The 16,191-nt window shown below is 40.3% G+C and overlaps 3 protein-coding genes across 3 annotated transcripts; all 3 read right to left on the bottom strand.

The window, feature by feature from the left end:
• Nucleotides 1-142: 142 nt before the first annotated feature.
• On the bottom strand, nt 143-7,058 carry degs1 (delta(4)-desaturase, sphingolipid 1). The gene is made up of 3 exons (XM_047028813.1): nt 6,835-7,058; nt 2,965-3,707; nt 143-2,083 (listed from the first exon to the last, which is right to left on the bottom strand). Exons 1-3 carry the CDS (start codon nt 6,914-6,916, stop codon nt 1,937-1,939), a joined length of 972 nt encoding a protein of 323 aa, XP_046884769.1. The 5' UTR covers nt 6,917-7,058; the 3' UTR covers nt 143-1,936.
• A 1,099-nt stretch (nt 7,059-8,157) lies between these two features.
• On the bottom strand, nt 8,158-13,072 carry fbxo28 (F-box protein 28). The gene is made up of 5 exons (XM_047028812.1): nt 12,876-13,072; nt 11,974-12,083; nt 11,170-11,308; nt 10,571-10,766; nt 8,158-10,367 (listed from the first exon to the last, which is right to left on the bottom strand). Exons 1-5 carry the CDS (start codon nt 13,068-13,070, stop codon nt 9,847-9,849), a joined length of 1,161 nt encoding a protein of 386 aa, XP_046884768.1. The 5' UTR covers nt 13,071-13,072; the 3' UTR covers nt 8,158-9,846.
• A 170-nt stretch (nt 13,073-13,242) lies between these two features.
• On the bottom strand, nt 13,243-16,177 carry polr1c (RNA polymerase I and III subunit C). Its single transcript, XM_047029334.1, has 9 exons — nt 16,067-16,177; nt 15,748-15,819; nt 15,487-15,594; nt 15,258-15,390; nt 15,014-15,145; nt 14,533-14,685; nt 14,195-14,344; nt 13,878-13,994; nt 13,243-13,689 (listed from the first exon to the last, which is right to left on the bottom strand). Exons 1-9 carry the CDS (start codon nt 16,136-16,138, stop codon nt 13,571-13,573), a joined length of 1,056 nt encoding a protein of 351 aa, XP_046885290.1. The 5' UTR covers nt 16,139-16,177; the 3' UTR covers nt 13,243-13,570.
• Nucleotides 16,178-16,191: the final 14 nt, after the last annotated feature.

Genomic DNA, 16,191 nt, shown 5'->3' on the forward strand with positions numbered 1-16,191 from the left:
TCCTGTGACGCGCTGACGGTACTCATGGTGTACTAGCATACCACTGCCTTTTCTGTGAATTGATATTAATAACTGAAGGAACTATGAAAAACAAAAGCGTGATTTGGTGGAATCCACTGCAAATTGATAACAGTACCAGAGAAATATTGAGTATTGGTTTAATATAACTCATTTTGTGCAGTAACAGCAAAAGGCAGTGGTTACAATATGAGGGTGGAACTGTGCCTCCTCCCTTGTCTACTGCCATTGATAGTCCAGGTTAAAACAAGATTTATTTTGACAAGAATAACAGAAGGCATTCATTTTCTTTTGCCCAATTGGACTGAGGACAAAACAAATTAAGACTTTCTCCAGCATGTTCAGCTTGTATTTTAATACTGATGTATTTGCAACAGCCCACAGCTTCTTTCTGACCCCTGTTGCAGAGGCCCTGTGACAAAACACATCCAGTCAACCTCTGGTGCATGACCATCAAGGTCTTCATCCCTTGGAAAAAGACATTTTAAAGTGACAAATAATAGTGGATTATAGCCTTTCTATCCTGCTCTTTAGATTGAGGATGTTGTCAAAGAAAGCAGTTCTATTGTCTCCATATCAGGTTCCTCCCACAGTGCTTCCTGGTTTGCAAATGTAAAGGACACAGAAATATTCAGGCGTCATAATAAGGTGAGTGTTAGGCACGGGTCAGGACTAGAGGAAAGAGACATTTGGTAGCAGTTCAGTTGGCCTTAGATTTGGTTTCTGTTAGAAACAAACAAGGGCGTCAAGATAATTCTCATATTACAAGTAGCCATGAATTGTTCTATACAACCATGAGGAAACACACTGAAGCTGACTACTGACCAGCTTTTGTGGACACCCAGCTAACAGTTCGGCCGTCTTGCATTTCCATACTGGTCTGACAAGTAAAAAATGCATTGCACACTTTAAGGCCACATTTGGTCTAGATACAAACTCAAAAAGAGAAAACATTTGATCTTGATTTGTACGGCATTGCTAATTCCATTCTTTTCTCCACTTTAGTAAAACAAACTATTTGATTAGTCATTATGCAAGGAAACAACTAGCTGTCACATTTAAAGATCTTGAGCACTGACTGTTGCCCGTGAACTAGAGTATTTATAAAATCAGTGATGTTCGAGTGAAGAATTAGCAACTTCAATATAAACAAACATTCAGCTCTAAGTAAGCTAAAATAACTACAGAATGTGAGGAGTGACATCATGTAGTACACTACATGGAGTACACAATTTTGCAAGAAAACAATTGTACACAATTGTTTTTAGATCTTTGACCATAAGGTGATGTCCAATATTAAGTAGTTACTTAATATTGTACAGTAGGTTTCCAAAAATTCAATCAACCATGAAATCGAATTTGCTTGTTACGTAAAGCAACCAATGATTTCGGTCTATGCTACAGTGTGACCTTAGAGTCTCATTAAACAACGTTTGCAGAATCATGCAGAGATTCTTTACATTTGAATTCATTTTGTCATTTATCCCAAGATAAAACGTCACTTCAAATATAGAATCAAACTCCACCAGCCTATTTTTAAGCACATACAAACAACTAGCCTACATTACAGTGCAAACTATTTAACGAACCAACTCCTAACCATGACGACAGTAGATGGCTGGAATGCAAGCGGTAAGGGCTGCTTCTAGGATAATGTTACAGCCTTCTTCATTCACTAACATGAAGGTATTATTTTCTTATTAAATAAAGGGGTTATGAAAAACGAAAACATTCTAACAACGGTGTGTCACAACTTGAACTCCCACACCTGAAAAGTCAAATAAAAAAATAAATGAAAAAATGCATGTTAAGAAAATGTTATTAAAAATGCAAAGCCTTTAAAATATTTTTGGGCTGGTGAATTTCAGCCTGTGTCAGGATCATGGGTTTTGCTCTACTAGACAAACAGAAGAGCAGTTTACTCCAGCTTGACATCCCCTTTCAGGGCCCTCTTTACTCGAGAGTAAGGGCTGAGCTTGTCGTCCATAATGAAGTCATATAGGACCTTCACCCACGATGTGTAATGGGGCAGGTCGTCGTAGTATTCAGGGGCCATTTTCTTCACCTGTGTTACAAGTGGGGGTAAACAAACATGACTGTTATTCATGTTCAGCGTATTCCAAAACAACAATCTGTCATTTTCATTAATTAAATATAAATGTTTGTTTTGAGCAGTGACCTTACTGTAGCAAGCTAAAGAAGCCTTCCATCTAAAACATGTCTTTAGAAAAGATTTAACCCTGTAAAACCCGGTTACAAAATTACAATGTCACTATTAGCTCTCCAATTACAATAGCAATATGCCAACCGTTTAAAAATGCAACTCTTAGAACGTTTATGAAAAGATTTGTATTTCCTTTTTCTGAAATTGACATGTTTTAGTGTCTGCATGCTGGGTTTGGTCATGTGCTCTTAAACCCTGTAAGACCCCTGGTTGTAAAATTACGTCACTTTTCGCTCTTTAATTATTATTTTTTAAGACCACATTTATTCAATGGCTTTGTAAGGCAAGACCATAGGACCTATTGGTTCTGTAAATATGGTCTTTCAAAAAAAAAAAAAGTTCATTTCAGTCAATTTCAGAAAAAGGAAAATAAAAACTTTAATCTTTACGAGTTGCATTTTTAAATGGTTGGCATATTGCTGTTGTAATTCGATTATAAAAAGTTTATAACTTTTTAAGGTACGTTTTATTACAGGCGGATTGCATAATAGGCTGGCATGACTATACGAAAGTGCTATTAAAACACGATTATGTGAATAACAAGCTTTATATACCCCACAATGATCCGACTAGAAAAGTATTTGGCTACATATTGTTTACCTTTTGTGTTGACAGTCAGGTTAATAGTTACATTGTACTTAATCTAACTAGGCCTCGCCTCCACAACCCATAACATGAACATCCTAATGTCTTCTCCCCACCACCACCACCTGTTTACGTACCAGAGGAAGTCTGCGTCCTGGGATGCTGGGGAAGTCATGGTGCTCGTTGTGGTAGCCCACATTGAAGGTGAGCAGATTGAGGGAACCGTAATAAGAGTAGGTCTCGTGGCCCTTCAGGAACATGTAATGCTCAGCAATAAAATGACCTGATATGGGGTGCAGACCCATCCCCAGCAAAGAGCCGGCCAGCATGTAGACAACGGGTTTGGCTCCCCACAGCCAGTAGAGGGTGACATTGAAGGCCAGCTGAACAGCCAAGTTGGTCAGCTCCAACCTGGTGATGGGTTTGGGGTTGATGCAGAGGGGACGGATGGCATAGAACAGAGGCTGGAGGATGATCCAGATGAACTTGCGGAAGCGTGTGCAGAAGAACCAGCCTTCAAAGTTGGTAGGAATGTCCACGTCCACGCCGTCCCCTCCCAGGTACCGGTGGTGGTCGAGGTGGTAGCGCTTGAAGGAGGCCGAGTACGGCAGGCCGATGGGCAGGTTGGCAAACATGGCAAAGTAGCGGTTCCACATCGCCCGGTTGTTGCCAAACGCAGTGTTGTGAGAGATCTCGTGGATGGCTAGCGTCATGGAGTGATTGATGCAGCTGCCAAAGGCGTAAGTCCAGAACATAACCCATTTCCAGTCCAGGTCTTTAACCAGGTAGAATGCCAAAAACTGAATGCCCACCATCATGCAGACAATCCACTTGAGTCTTGGGTCTGGCCCCATTAGAGTCTTGATTTCAGGATACTTTGCTGTTGAAAAACAAACAAGCAGGTTTGGTTGGTGTAGTCTGACATTTCTTCATTTCATCAAACATGAAAACATGTTTTAAGTAACAATAATGGTGTGCCTATTATGTTTAGACTAAGGTTGGGAAAATAACATAATTTTTGAAAAATGTGTACACTTCATAGTCTACTATGCTATGCATGTAGTTAGGGTCCACAAACTGAAATAAAATAAGGAAATTAACAATATTTTATTTGACCTACAATGTCACCAGGATGGGAATGATTCATTGGCATACTTCTACAGAATCAAACAATCTTTTGGTATCATTCATCATACCATATAAACATTTTAAGAATCATCCTTTGACCAGTATAGTACAGATGTCTTTGGCCTAATGCAATTCTAAGTAAATGATGACATGAGAAAGAAATTTCATTGGTTAAATATAGCTAACCAACTTGGTTTCTACAGTCTTGTTTGACATTTAGGGATGTCAGATTTCTACACATGGTCTAGGCAGTGCCAGCATATTTATTTACCTTGTAAATATAAGGGAAATGATGTGGCTTTGGCAACAGTAAAAAAATAAAACACATACCACAATGCATATCAGCATTGTGGTAAGACAAACATTAGTTTGCAGTGATGCAGGCAAATAAGGCCTGCCTACAACTGAAATGCAGTATAAACTGTGGCAAAATTGCTACACACCCACCAGATGGTAGTACCTTTTATTGTTGTGTATTCATCAGTGGGATACAGAATGTAATCTAAAGCAAGTAATTTATCATCTTTTGAGCAAAGGCAAAACATGATCAGTTTGACATTTGACTTAAAAGTATTGAGATAAGGTTCAGTGAAAGCTTGGTATATGTCAAGTGTAGTTGACCTTGAATGTTGTATAACTAACGGGTGTGTGGATTGAACTGTGGGATTCCAGTAGACTACACCGTTACTGTAACCTTATGAACCCCTTTATGACTAGGACAACCTTAATAACTTTAACAGTACTCAATGTTAAGTGACTGTTGGCTTTATTATCTTAAAGCCATTTTACCATAACGTTCTGCGATGCTCTTTGACCAGTTGGTTTTACTGTGATAGGTGATAATACTTGCTGACATGGACAAGAAAGTCTGGTGATGAGAGGCAGGGTGACGGTGGTTCAGCAGACTACATACTATTCCCCTGCTTATCAGTTTGCTGACAGATGTCTGAGGCAATTATATGCAGTCTGCAATGTCTATTTACCTTGCTTGCCCGGGCCACTTCTATGAACTGTATTTTCAGAGAGACCCCAGAAGGCTACTTAATATAAGAGAGAGCTTGGCATAACTAGGTAGGCTATAATTGTATAATGTATTGGTATGCTATCCATCACTACTTACGAGAACCCTACCAGTAGTCATAGTCAGGTTTGCGCCTGAGAAAATGTATTTGAACTTGAACATTTTATTCCTCAAAGTGTGCTTCAGGCCTACACAGAAAAAAACGGTCATGAAATGTAGGGTCAATAGCCTGCAGAGTAATAACTGTTTATATACTAGAAACAAGTCACAGCAAAGTTCTTCCCCAAGTGAAAGACACATTGTTCTGCAAGGGGGCTGGTATGGTGGGTGAGGCCTGAGACATGTGATCTCAGTTAGCAGCAAGGGCCTACTAAGCTCTGAAACACAAAACAAGTTACCTACACTTAACATTAGGCCCAAAAAGTGGACTAAATACTTGTATCTATACGCAAGACCAGCAAAGTACCTTAATGTCTACAAACACAACTTTGCGCCAGCAGAGCATGTTGCCATTAATTATTAAGTTTGGGTAAGCTTCTGCTGTCAATGAGTTCTTTATAATATCAGGCCCTTATTCTCTGTACAATGGCAGGACTCTCCATAGGACAATTAACTTAAGTACTTGTTATGTTAACGTTAGAAAAACTACATTAAGGTAACAAGAAGCACACATGCTAACCTATTGTTACTTTTAAATAAATGTATTTTGATTTGTAATTAAGATCTAAAGTGAAGTCATATGGGACTTAACTTAATGGGTTTCAGCTTTTTATATACACCAGACCTTTTGGCCGAGTACCAGAATGCTTCAAATATTTAAGATAGAGACAGGCTAGCTCCCTGAGCTTTGGACTTTTGGACTTGGTAGCTTCAACGTTTTACATCGCACCGACTTAATGTTCATGTCATGTTACGTGCACTTCCCATTTGCAGCATCCAGATAACCGTTTCCCTAATTTCTCAGATTTAGCAAACTAATATATATTTTTTATCGGTAAATCGTGGAATTTTCTTTGGTCTACAGAGTATCTTCAAAGTTATTTGCTGCTTGATTTAAATTTGACTGTACATTACAACTGTTTGTCAGTCTCAATGAGACTCATCAACTAGTTAGTTAAACTATGTAGACATTACAATTAGGCTAGTACGACTGAATACCACCCTCTCCGGTCCAAAGCTCGGCCTATACAATCGGTTTAGTTACTCGGTCTGTGGAAAGTCGTAGCGTAGGTGTTGAAGCTGTGGCTCAGTCTGAGATTGAATGAAAGACCGTGCCATTGGCATTGCAGCAACTGATAATTCAGCTACAGACTGTAGCTGAATTATCAGTTGCTGCAATGTATTACATGTACAGTACTGTAGTTGGATAGCTAACGTTACCGCGTAAGCTAGTAGGTCGGTGGCTAACGGTTTCCCCATCACCGTAAAATACACACAGCTATTATATTTAGCTAGTTTACTGTTGTATGGGTCAAACAATTGCCTAGCTGTAACTACTTACTTTGCGGGGTTTTCAATAATATAGGTAGGCCAGCTAACCTGGTTTGTTCAAGTGTTCCATTACAAATTGTTGGGAGTGTTCCATTACATTTGTTTTCTCAGAAGTTGTGTAAGCTAAGTACGACGCAATAAACTAGGTTGCTAGTCTAGCTGGGTTGATACAAAAATCACTCGCTGATTAGCTTGCTGACTCATCCAGGACATATTCAATCATGTCCGGAATATAACAGTTCTTGGTTGGGAGAGTTAGCTAGGTGCTAACGTTGTAAAAGATGAGCTAACGTTTTGTTGCACAGTGGATGCGGAGATAGCCATAGCTTCAGTAACGGAAACAAAAATGTTTGCCACACGGACTCACCCAATATTTCTTTCCTCCTGTCGGCATGCGGCTGATCTGTATAAACCCATTCATAGTCCTCACGGGCGACGCGGTTCCCCATGTCTTCTCTCCGTTATGAGACGTGAAATGTCTCTGAAATTATATATCAAACGTTTTTCAAGAACATGCAACGAAACCTCGTTACCTAACGGGCTCCGGCTCTTCCTTAGAAAAAAACAAACTATACCCTTCTGTCGGTGGAAGTAGTACCTTTCTCCGCCCACTTGGGCTTGCGCCTCCTTCTAAGGTCTTGCTTTGTAGTTGAAAATAGGAATTGTGTACAATCACGAATTTATTCTTCAGAAAAAATTCAAACACAACTTAACCATTTTCGTAGCTGGAACACAAATCCCTCTTCGTAAATGTATTTAAAGGTAAATAAAATAGGTTGTCTGTCACCAAGTGCCCGTGTGGCCCCAAGTAAGTTGCGATGCATCTTGTTCTGAATGTTCATTGTGATGCAAAAGGAGTGTGTTCTCCAACAAAATAACTGGAGCTATCCTTTAAAATTAGACTAAGGATTTAATCAGCTACATCCTTAATTGGCACTACTGGGAACTACTGGGATTAATATCCTTGTAGAAACAGACTGTAGAAATTGTCCAGTAGCCTATACTAGGCTATATCAGGATTTTTAGAAGACAATTATTTCTATGAATCCTCCTTATCCATAAAGCAGCACATCCCATGGGTTACTGATATTTTGTTGTTGTTTTCGATTGCTACCAATGGTGTTTGATCGATGAAAATATCTATATAGTAGCTTACTCGAACAATACGGAGAAATGTTTTTCGAGTGAAAAACAAACTTTTACCAACCTCAATTTGGATAAAACAATCTGCTAGTAAAATGCATGTAAATAAATGTTTGATGTTCTATTCCACGTTATATGACAAAATAAAACGACTAATTCTAACTCGTAAAAAAAACAGCTCTTATTTCTAGTGACCTGTAGACTAATTGGTCTACTTTATACGGTTAAATAAAACACATATTTGCCTATGTAAAACAGACTGTTACAAGGCACTAACCACTACTGTATGCAACTACCTGAACTGTGTCCCTAATCTACTTTCAGAACCTTGCATTAGGCTACCACACACTTTGCATATCACTCTGATAAAGCTTCCAAGAGACGTATAAATATCAATACATTGTTTCAAACCAAAAACTAGTTAGACATTTTTGGTGAACATATTTTCTTGGTATTTTCATGTTGGTACCCGAATGTGATTAAATCATTTTTTGGGGGATGTTGTTGTAATACGCTTAAATTAATCATACTAACATACTCACTGGTGTATGGATATGTTAACTTCTTTTAATTGGATTGATTTTTAACATTTGTAATGTAATAGTAATGTGTGCAACAAACCATACAGTTAGCCCCTAACAGGCTAATTTACAACATAAGATTTCTTTAAACATACATGAAATAATCCTGTCTACATTTGATGTACAAGAACTTAACGATACAGTCATTTCTAGCCTGAGACGCAGTCTCAATTTAAGCCACTAGAAAACATATTCTTGCGTTTCCTACCCAAAGCGTTTCAAATACACGGTCCATCCACCCAATAGTGAACTGCATTTCCCTGTATGCCTCACAAAGGTTTCATGCTATGAGTGGTTAAGTTCATTTTTAACAAAAATAATTTCAAGCCACAATATGGGCTCACAAGCTAACCTCAGAAGGCGAGTGTGTGTGCAGAGAGCTTGACAATGGAAGGGTGCTCTTGTGCAAGATAAATGAAACAGCGCTTGTCTGTTGTCAAACGTAATCACTTTTAACCCTTTCCAAATTCCTTGCCTAGAAAGCTTCATGAAATTGTAGGTGCTTTTAACTCTACTGTAGTTGCAAATCTGTTGTTTGGCAAACATGAGTCTAGAGATACACCTTGTGTTGTATATAATATAGTTCTAGCCATTGTGTTTATGAAGACAGGATAACAAAGTAGATAAAAAGAAAGATGAGGAAGCTGTATCACATCTTTAAAACAATCTAACAGATAGAATCAATTATCTGTTCTCTATGTGTCTAGTCATTTCTAGCACCATTGGATAAAAGCTAGTCACAGGAAATTAATTTTGATCTCTGTAGAAGCTGTGATACATGTTAAAACTGGGTACTCAATGTGAATCCCTTAAAAGGCCCTCCTTCTCTTCCAATAGTTACAGAGGCACAATATTTCTCCACTGACATGATCGGTAGAATAACTAAAATCACTTTCCTAAACCATTATAGCATAAAACCACATTTTATGCTATAATGCACCAAATGTAGGTAGCAAGGACTCCTTGGGTAGCAGGTGAGATCAATTTAATAATTCCATATGCAGTGTTGATTTAAATATATCCCATCCTATGAATACGCATGAAGACTACAGCATACCACTAGAAATGGGTAGAAACCAGAAGGTTAAAGGCCATCCCACCTTGCAATAACCTTACAAAACAAAAAAAATATGACAGTTATTTTTACTTTATAGGGGACCATGTATTGTAGACAGGACGTTTAATGTCAGAGCTAAATGTTTTGTTTTTTTAATAGTTTTACACGAGTAAGGTCCTTGAATTACTTTTACCTACGCCACAAAGACATGTCTTTGCCCTCTCTCCCTTCAAACTAGCAGTTAATGCCCTTTAAGGGAATCAATTTTATTTTATGAGCCAGTATTGACCTTTAAGTGGCTAAGTACTCAGTCAAACTATGATTGTGATGAAGCCTAACCTGTCACCTAATGTGCAAATTTCAGAGCGGCTTTAGGGTCAGTGGTTAAACTATGGAGAGCAACACAGTACCCAAATAAATACCATGGCAACATTTTGCCCCAAAACACACCCATTGTGTTTGGTTCCTCTATGAAGGAAGTCATCTTCATAGTGGAAGTAGGGCATGGGGGCAATTAACACTAGAGCTACTCCTGACATAGAACTGACTTGCAGGGGGTGCAATTATCACATCTGAAAAACAAAACAAAAGCGCCTCCTTATTTCTTGCAGCGCAGGCGTTTTGACTGCCGTGGTAGGTCTGAACTCTTCCTGGTGCGTTTAAAGGGTGGGCTGCAGTCACCCTCCGCCGCCCCAGGCAAAACGCTGGTTGCTGTGGCCATGGCACCGGGTGTGGTTGCCGCAACTGCCGTGCCGGAAGAGGGAGATCCGGCGGAAGAGGAGGCCGATGTGGAGGCCACGGCCGGCCTGGACCCAGAGCTGGGCGTGACTCCTCCAACGGCGCTGTCCATCAGTTCCCTGAGCTTGTGTTCCAGCTCCGCCAGCCGGGCATTCTGCTCTCCGATGACCTGCGTCTGTTCCAGCAACTTCTGTTCCTGGTCCTGCAGCTGTTTCTGCTGCTCCAGTTGCTTGACACGCACCTCCTGCATCTCCCTCCGCAGGGCCGTCATGGACGCCCCATTCACCTTCACCTGCTGCTGCACTTTGGTCATCTCTGAGCGCGATGGCGTGTTCTTGGCCAGCAGAGACATGGTGGTCAGGGAGGTGGATGGGCCGGCCACTAGAAGGGCATGGGAGGAAGAGAGTGTGTGGTTTACCTTTCATGTACTATGGGAAACTTCGTAAAACAGAAAAGATCAAATGAGAAAATAATCTGTGCAAACACACTTTCCACAAATCCAAATTAAACCCCTTGTATAAAACAGCATCTGCTAAATGAACGTTTAAAACATGGCCATCTTTAGAGTTCATTGAGTTAGCAACCTGGGGCAGATCCAATGAGGCGCCCAGACAAGTCTGCCCCGGGGAGCCTCTTCTTCAGAATGGGGACGATCTTCTCATCAAAGTACTCCATGGCCATCGAGGAGATGTCCCGCAGCTCTTGCAGGACTTCATGAGCCCGCTGGGGAGCACGTGTGGAGTTGACGTAGCGTAGCACGCGGTAAATCTCATCAATCACCTGAGGGGAGGGAGGGCACCCACACAGAGGTTAATCACATGGCAAGGACTTGCCAGTCAGGGAAAATGTGATTGTTTTATTTAAAAAATATACTGTTTGGGGTTAGGTTTATTAACTACTGCAGTGTTAATCAAAACAAGGCAAGAAAACTCCTTTGTCGTGAGTCAAGTATAAACATTATGGCTCATATTCATGATAGCGGTGAACTAGTAATAGATTTCTGGGGCAGGAGTGCCATCTAGTGGCAGAATAACTAAAACGCACACAAATACACACAATTGGAGAATTTAAAAAAAGGACTCCCTTTCCACAAACAGCATACATCTTGTTTACACAGATTTCGTTTTAAATTCATTCTGTCCTGTAGGTCTACATTAGAGGATAAACATAATGATGTATTCACCTTTCCAGGGATGAAGCAGCAAAGATTGGAGTCCACATATTTCATGAAGGTCATGTTGAGAAGGGACAGGCGTGTTTCAACAGCAGCTAGGATATCAGCGTGACGAGCCAATGAGTGGTTCCTTCGCTCTGATTCACGTCTACCAACCAAATAATAATCCCACTGAACATTTACACGCAGGCCAAACACATTCCAAATATTAATAAAAGTTTGCCCTTCCTTGTATACATATAAGGGCAAAACGTCATTGGCGCCATAGAAGTGCTATTATGCAATGGTAGATATGTGCTTTGGTTTAGTTTGGCTTGCTCTCTCAGATCACAGACACGGGTCAGTTTTCAGTACACCATGTGAGTCACTGTATCCTTGCTCACCTGCTTCATATATACATGGGCTCGGTGCATTAGCGCCCTCTATATGCACTCATCAGTCCAGCTTTGACCAAGAAAAGACAGATCTACAGCCCACGGGCATTAAGTAAGAGAATGAAAAATAATTGATAAAATTACAGTAAAGGTGAGTAAAATTACAGGCTGACTTGGGTGAGAATGATTTAAAATGCTGAGTGGCATGAGTTTAATGTTTGCACTGGTGTCAACACACCTTTCTACAATGCAGATCTTCCACTGTTCTGAGGTAACTATGAGAAAAGCACTTCCAATTGTACAGATGTTTTCAACTAATTTAGCCAAATAAATGTTCTACCCGATTGCATTTTGTTTTGTGTATGCTTACATAGGAACATCAATTATTATGGGATAACCACAAGTTTCCCATTCCACCTTGAGTGTAGTAGACACTAACCTAGGTAGCTGGGCTTTGACCTGCCTCTGGCACAAGCTGTGGTAGCGTTCCACCCTGAGGAAGCCTTGGTTCAGCATGCGCTGGTTGATCATGTCCATACGCTTGCATACCTGGCAAGAAATAGGGACAAACAAGTATGATTATGTGCATGTTTGCTGGCTTTAAGAATAATGCCTTACAAGCATGTAACTTTATTTAATTTTTTAATGTAAAAAGGACTATTAGGATGAAGGTCTGCATACGACAGGACCAGTAAACGTGCTAAACTATGAAATCACTAAAGTTACGATAAGTGTCGGGTGGCTGAATAAACAAAGATGAATGTACAACTAATGAAGATCATCTTGGCTCAGAAAGCTTCAGATAAAGTTCACATTTAATGCTAGATCAGTAAATTGTGCAAATATTATGACCAGCTCCTTCACCTAGTTACTTTGCACGTGTTTGTTTCATTAATATTATAAGACTGATGTTTTGGAATTCAACTTGCCATCTATCCTTTGATTATTGATTCGCCAATAGTTTCTTCTTTTCCCTAGTTACATAGTTCTTGCTCAATATATGGGCCCTAGTTGTTGGTAGAGGGGTTTCCCTGCACGCAACCTGCGATGAGCTAACATTGGCTAGCTAACCAGCCAGCCTAGCACCTCCTGCGTTGTTGATTTAAAGGCCAATGCCAGAAAAAGGAGTAGCAACCATTGCAACCGTCATAATAGTTTGCATCAGTATAGTGAACTTGGACACCAAGACGTTATCATACACATGCAAAATAAAACGAATGCATTGTTTTTCATTGCTTGACCTCAGCTCAATCAGATAGTGTTTGCTAGCTTAATAATTAGCGCTAGCTACTGCTGGTAGACTCCGCATAGGCAGCTGCAGTTTGTTTTGTTCTCTCTTACCAAGCGTAGTAGACTGATTTCGTCGTATGACAAGAAATTCAGAATGGTCTCAATAGCCACAATAGGGAGTCCAAGTAGAGGATTGTTCTGATGCGGTTGATCGGGTGGGGGTGTAGACAACCTCGGAGAAACACAGTCGGAATCCAGGGACCCTACACCTCCCTCAACTCTCTCTACAACGGCCGCCATCTTCATCTAACCAGAGAATGGGAAGTGACGTAATGTGTTTTTTTTTGGGGGGGGGGGGCGTAATTCCTTTCCATGATTGTAGTACTTCCAAAATGTACAATGACCACCCCTGTTATATGAACACATTTAGGAGTGGTCTGAAAAAATTATACTATAGATGAAGACAGCAAGGTTGTAAGTTTCAATGACACGCTTTAATTATTATCTGGAGCAGGTTCATCCAGATTTACGGCAGCAATCTCTGGCAACATAACTCAGGTAAATAATTTTTCATGACTGTACTTGACAAATGATACAATTTGATACCAGACAAACAAATCTGAATAAAAAACACTACTGTACAAGTTCCATTTCAGCATTGAACGCATTCTCACTATTCCACCAATTTAATTTGAGCAAATCCAACAGTTTGAATCACATTACATGACACTCTCCAGATTAACCCAATGTTCCATTCTTTTTCAGGAAATATGATGAACATGCATTTGGTCCAACTGAATATGCTTTCAATCCACCTCTGTTGAGTCGAGTTCATTGAGAAATCTCCGACATTTACTCATAAGAACTTTGACAGCCTCCGTGACCACAACATCTGGAGGTAAGATGCCAGTGGACTCAACAGAAACTGTAAGGGCGAAAAAGAAAAATTTAACAAGGGAAATCTATGTAAAACTAAACACAATGTTGAATACGATAACACGCAACTGAAGAGATGTGTTATGTGGTGCTTTCTATGTCTTTATTGTATCTGTATTAGCTGCAACAGGAGTGGAATTAGTGATGGTAAATGATTAAATACACAGGCAAACATACAGATGAAATGGTCCCGCACTCTGGCCAGCTTTACAAGATTCTTGAGGTCATCATGTCTGAGAACCTCCCTACTGCATGTGTCTGGACGGCTGTTCACAACTTTTGCAATAACCTTTCCTGCAGGGCAGAAGACCACAATCAATAACCTTTCCTGCAGGGCAGAAGACCACAATCAATAACCTTTCCTGCAGGGCAGAAGACCACAATCAATAACCTTTCCTGCAGGGCAGAAGACCACAATCATAAACCCAATCAATGATATAACGAGTCATTATGGAAGGAAAAGCTTGTGGAAATCATTTTCATTAAGTTCTTACCATTGCAGTTTTCCAATTCAATTACACCAGGTGAGAAACAGCTCTTCAGCCTCTCTGCCTTCTCCCCCTCTACAGTTTCCATTAGAGTGATCTCAGGGAGGAGCCTGTAGCTGGCTGTTGCAACAGGTGAGAACTTTGCATGGTCTTGACCTGTAGGATTGGAGCACGAGAGCTAGCCTATCAGAATAGTAAGACAAACTTACTAAAAATATTTATTTTAAGTTATTTGAGAAGTCTTCAAATTTGACAGGTCTGAAATATAGTATACATAACCAAATATGAAATCCATCCAACTAATAAATATTCCCAGTGTCTGAGTTGACAGAAACGTATCTCACCGATGCCCTTCACACAGCTCATGACAATGTCAAGTTCCTGTCCTGGTCGGAGCTGTGCTATCAGGATGTCCCCGTGGACAGGGCCAATATTGGCATCGGCAAACACGTCAGCCTGGTTCCCAATCGGGACCCACGTCATGTCCTTGGAGTACACTGAGTAGAAAGACGAGAGGTCAAATGAGCGACCGTGCACAGGAACACAAAATCCTACATTGATTGAAACTGAGCTGTATCTATGAGGGTATTCATCAACTCAAGGGTATTCAACAATTTCAGGTTCCTATGTTTATTGTATGCACCTTCCTGCCAAAGCAAATTCCTTGCCTGTGCAAACTTTCATGGCAAATAAATCCCATTATGATTCTGATCAAGGACTTATACGATCTTTGCATTATAATGTTAGTTACAGGCTTTGTGATGTGTCAAGTATAGACAGTGAGAGCAAATGTATTTGTATTGAGGTGCAAGACTCCTTATTTACCCATATGGTTTAGGTACAGCTCCTTGGGGTCCGATGAGTCTTTAGGGGCCCTAGGGTTCCTAGTGCATTTGATTTTCAGCTGGAGTTGAATTGTGTCTATTTCTGTGCCTTCTTCTTCCCCTCCTTCCTCCCCTGAGAAAAGAAAATGACAGGAAAAAAAATACTAAGCCTTTGGACATTCTTAAACCTTACACTGAATTACTGGACATAGACTAAGAAAGAGGGGGGAGGGGGGGATATATACCAATGTTTCTGTACTCGAACAAACGAGGGTCAGCTTTGATGGGGATGAGGCCTAGTCTGTGTGCAAGAATCTCATCCTGTACAATAGATGTGTTGTTGTAGATATACACTTTTTCAACTGCCATGGTGGGAACCTGAGAGAAGAAAGATAATCAGTCTTTGGTAGCCAAAGTTGTGTAACTTGCTTTCATCCACTTTAATACAGCCACAATCATCTTGCACACAATCACCTCAGCCAGCATTATCCTACGGAAGGCATTTGCAATTGCGGCATCTATTCCCACCATGTCGAATTCCATGGTTGTCTCATCCATTTCCACAATATTGATTCTGAAATTCTGCAAAGAACGGTGATTTCATTTTTTTATTATTATTGATTCAGAGAAGACATTTCAAAATAAATCACCTGAACATAATTCTTTTTTTAATGTGCAAAATACATGTCGGTCTCACAGATTCATCGACACACAGGGCCAACGATAACAAGTTACCTTTTGGAATTTCTGCATATTCCATGCATCATCGTAGCCCGGGTAATTACCGGGGTAGTCAGTTGTATGAACCTGCAAGCATTTGCATAAAACAAATCTAAAGTTAGCTAAGCCTTAAGCTCAACTGTTAACTAGCTATCCGTCACATGTGAACTACTAGCATACCACCGGTATGGTCAACGTTTATGTTGGCTAGCTTGAACTAGCCTAACTGAACCATGCAAGTTAGCAGTCTTATCCACCCGTACGTTTCCCAATCATCAACCAAAAAGTCAGTTACAGGTTGATCTTTACACAAGAAGATTGACCAACTACTTACATTCCGAACACCAAATTCTTGTAAAATGACTCTATTCCGAATTTCATCCACGTTGCTCCCGGACGCTGCCATTTTGACAATGTTTTCATTGACGTCTGTTAACCCCGCCTATCTCTACTTCTTCG

This window comes from Hypomesus transpacificus, chromosome 11 (assembly GCF_021917145.1).
Source record: "Hypomesus transpacificus isolate Combined female chromosome 11, fHypTra1, whole genome shotgun sequence".
NCBI classification, from domain to species: Eukaryota; Metazoa; Chordata; class Actinopteri; order Osmeriformes; family Osmeridae; genus Hypomesus; species Hypomesus transpacificus.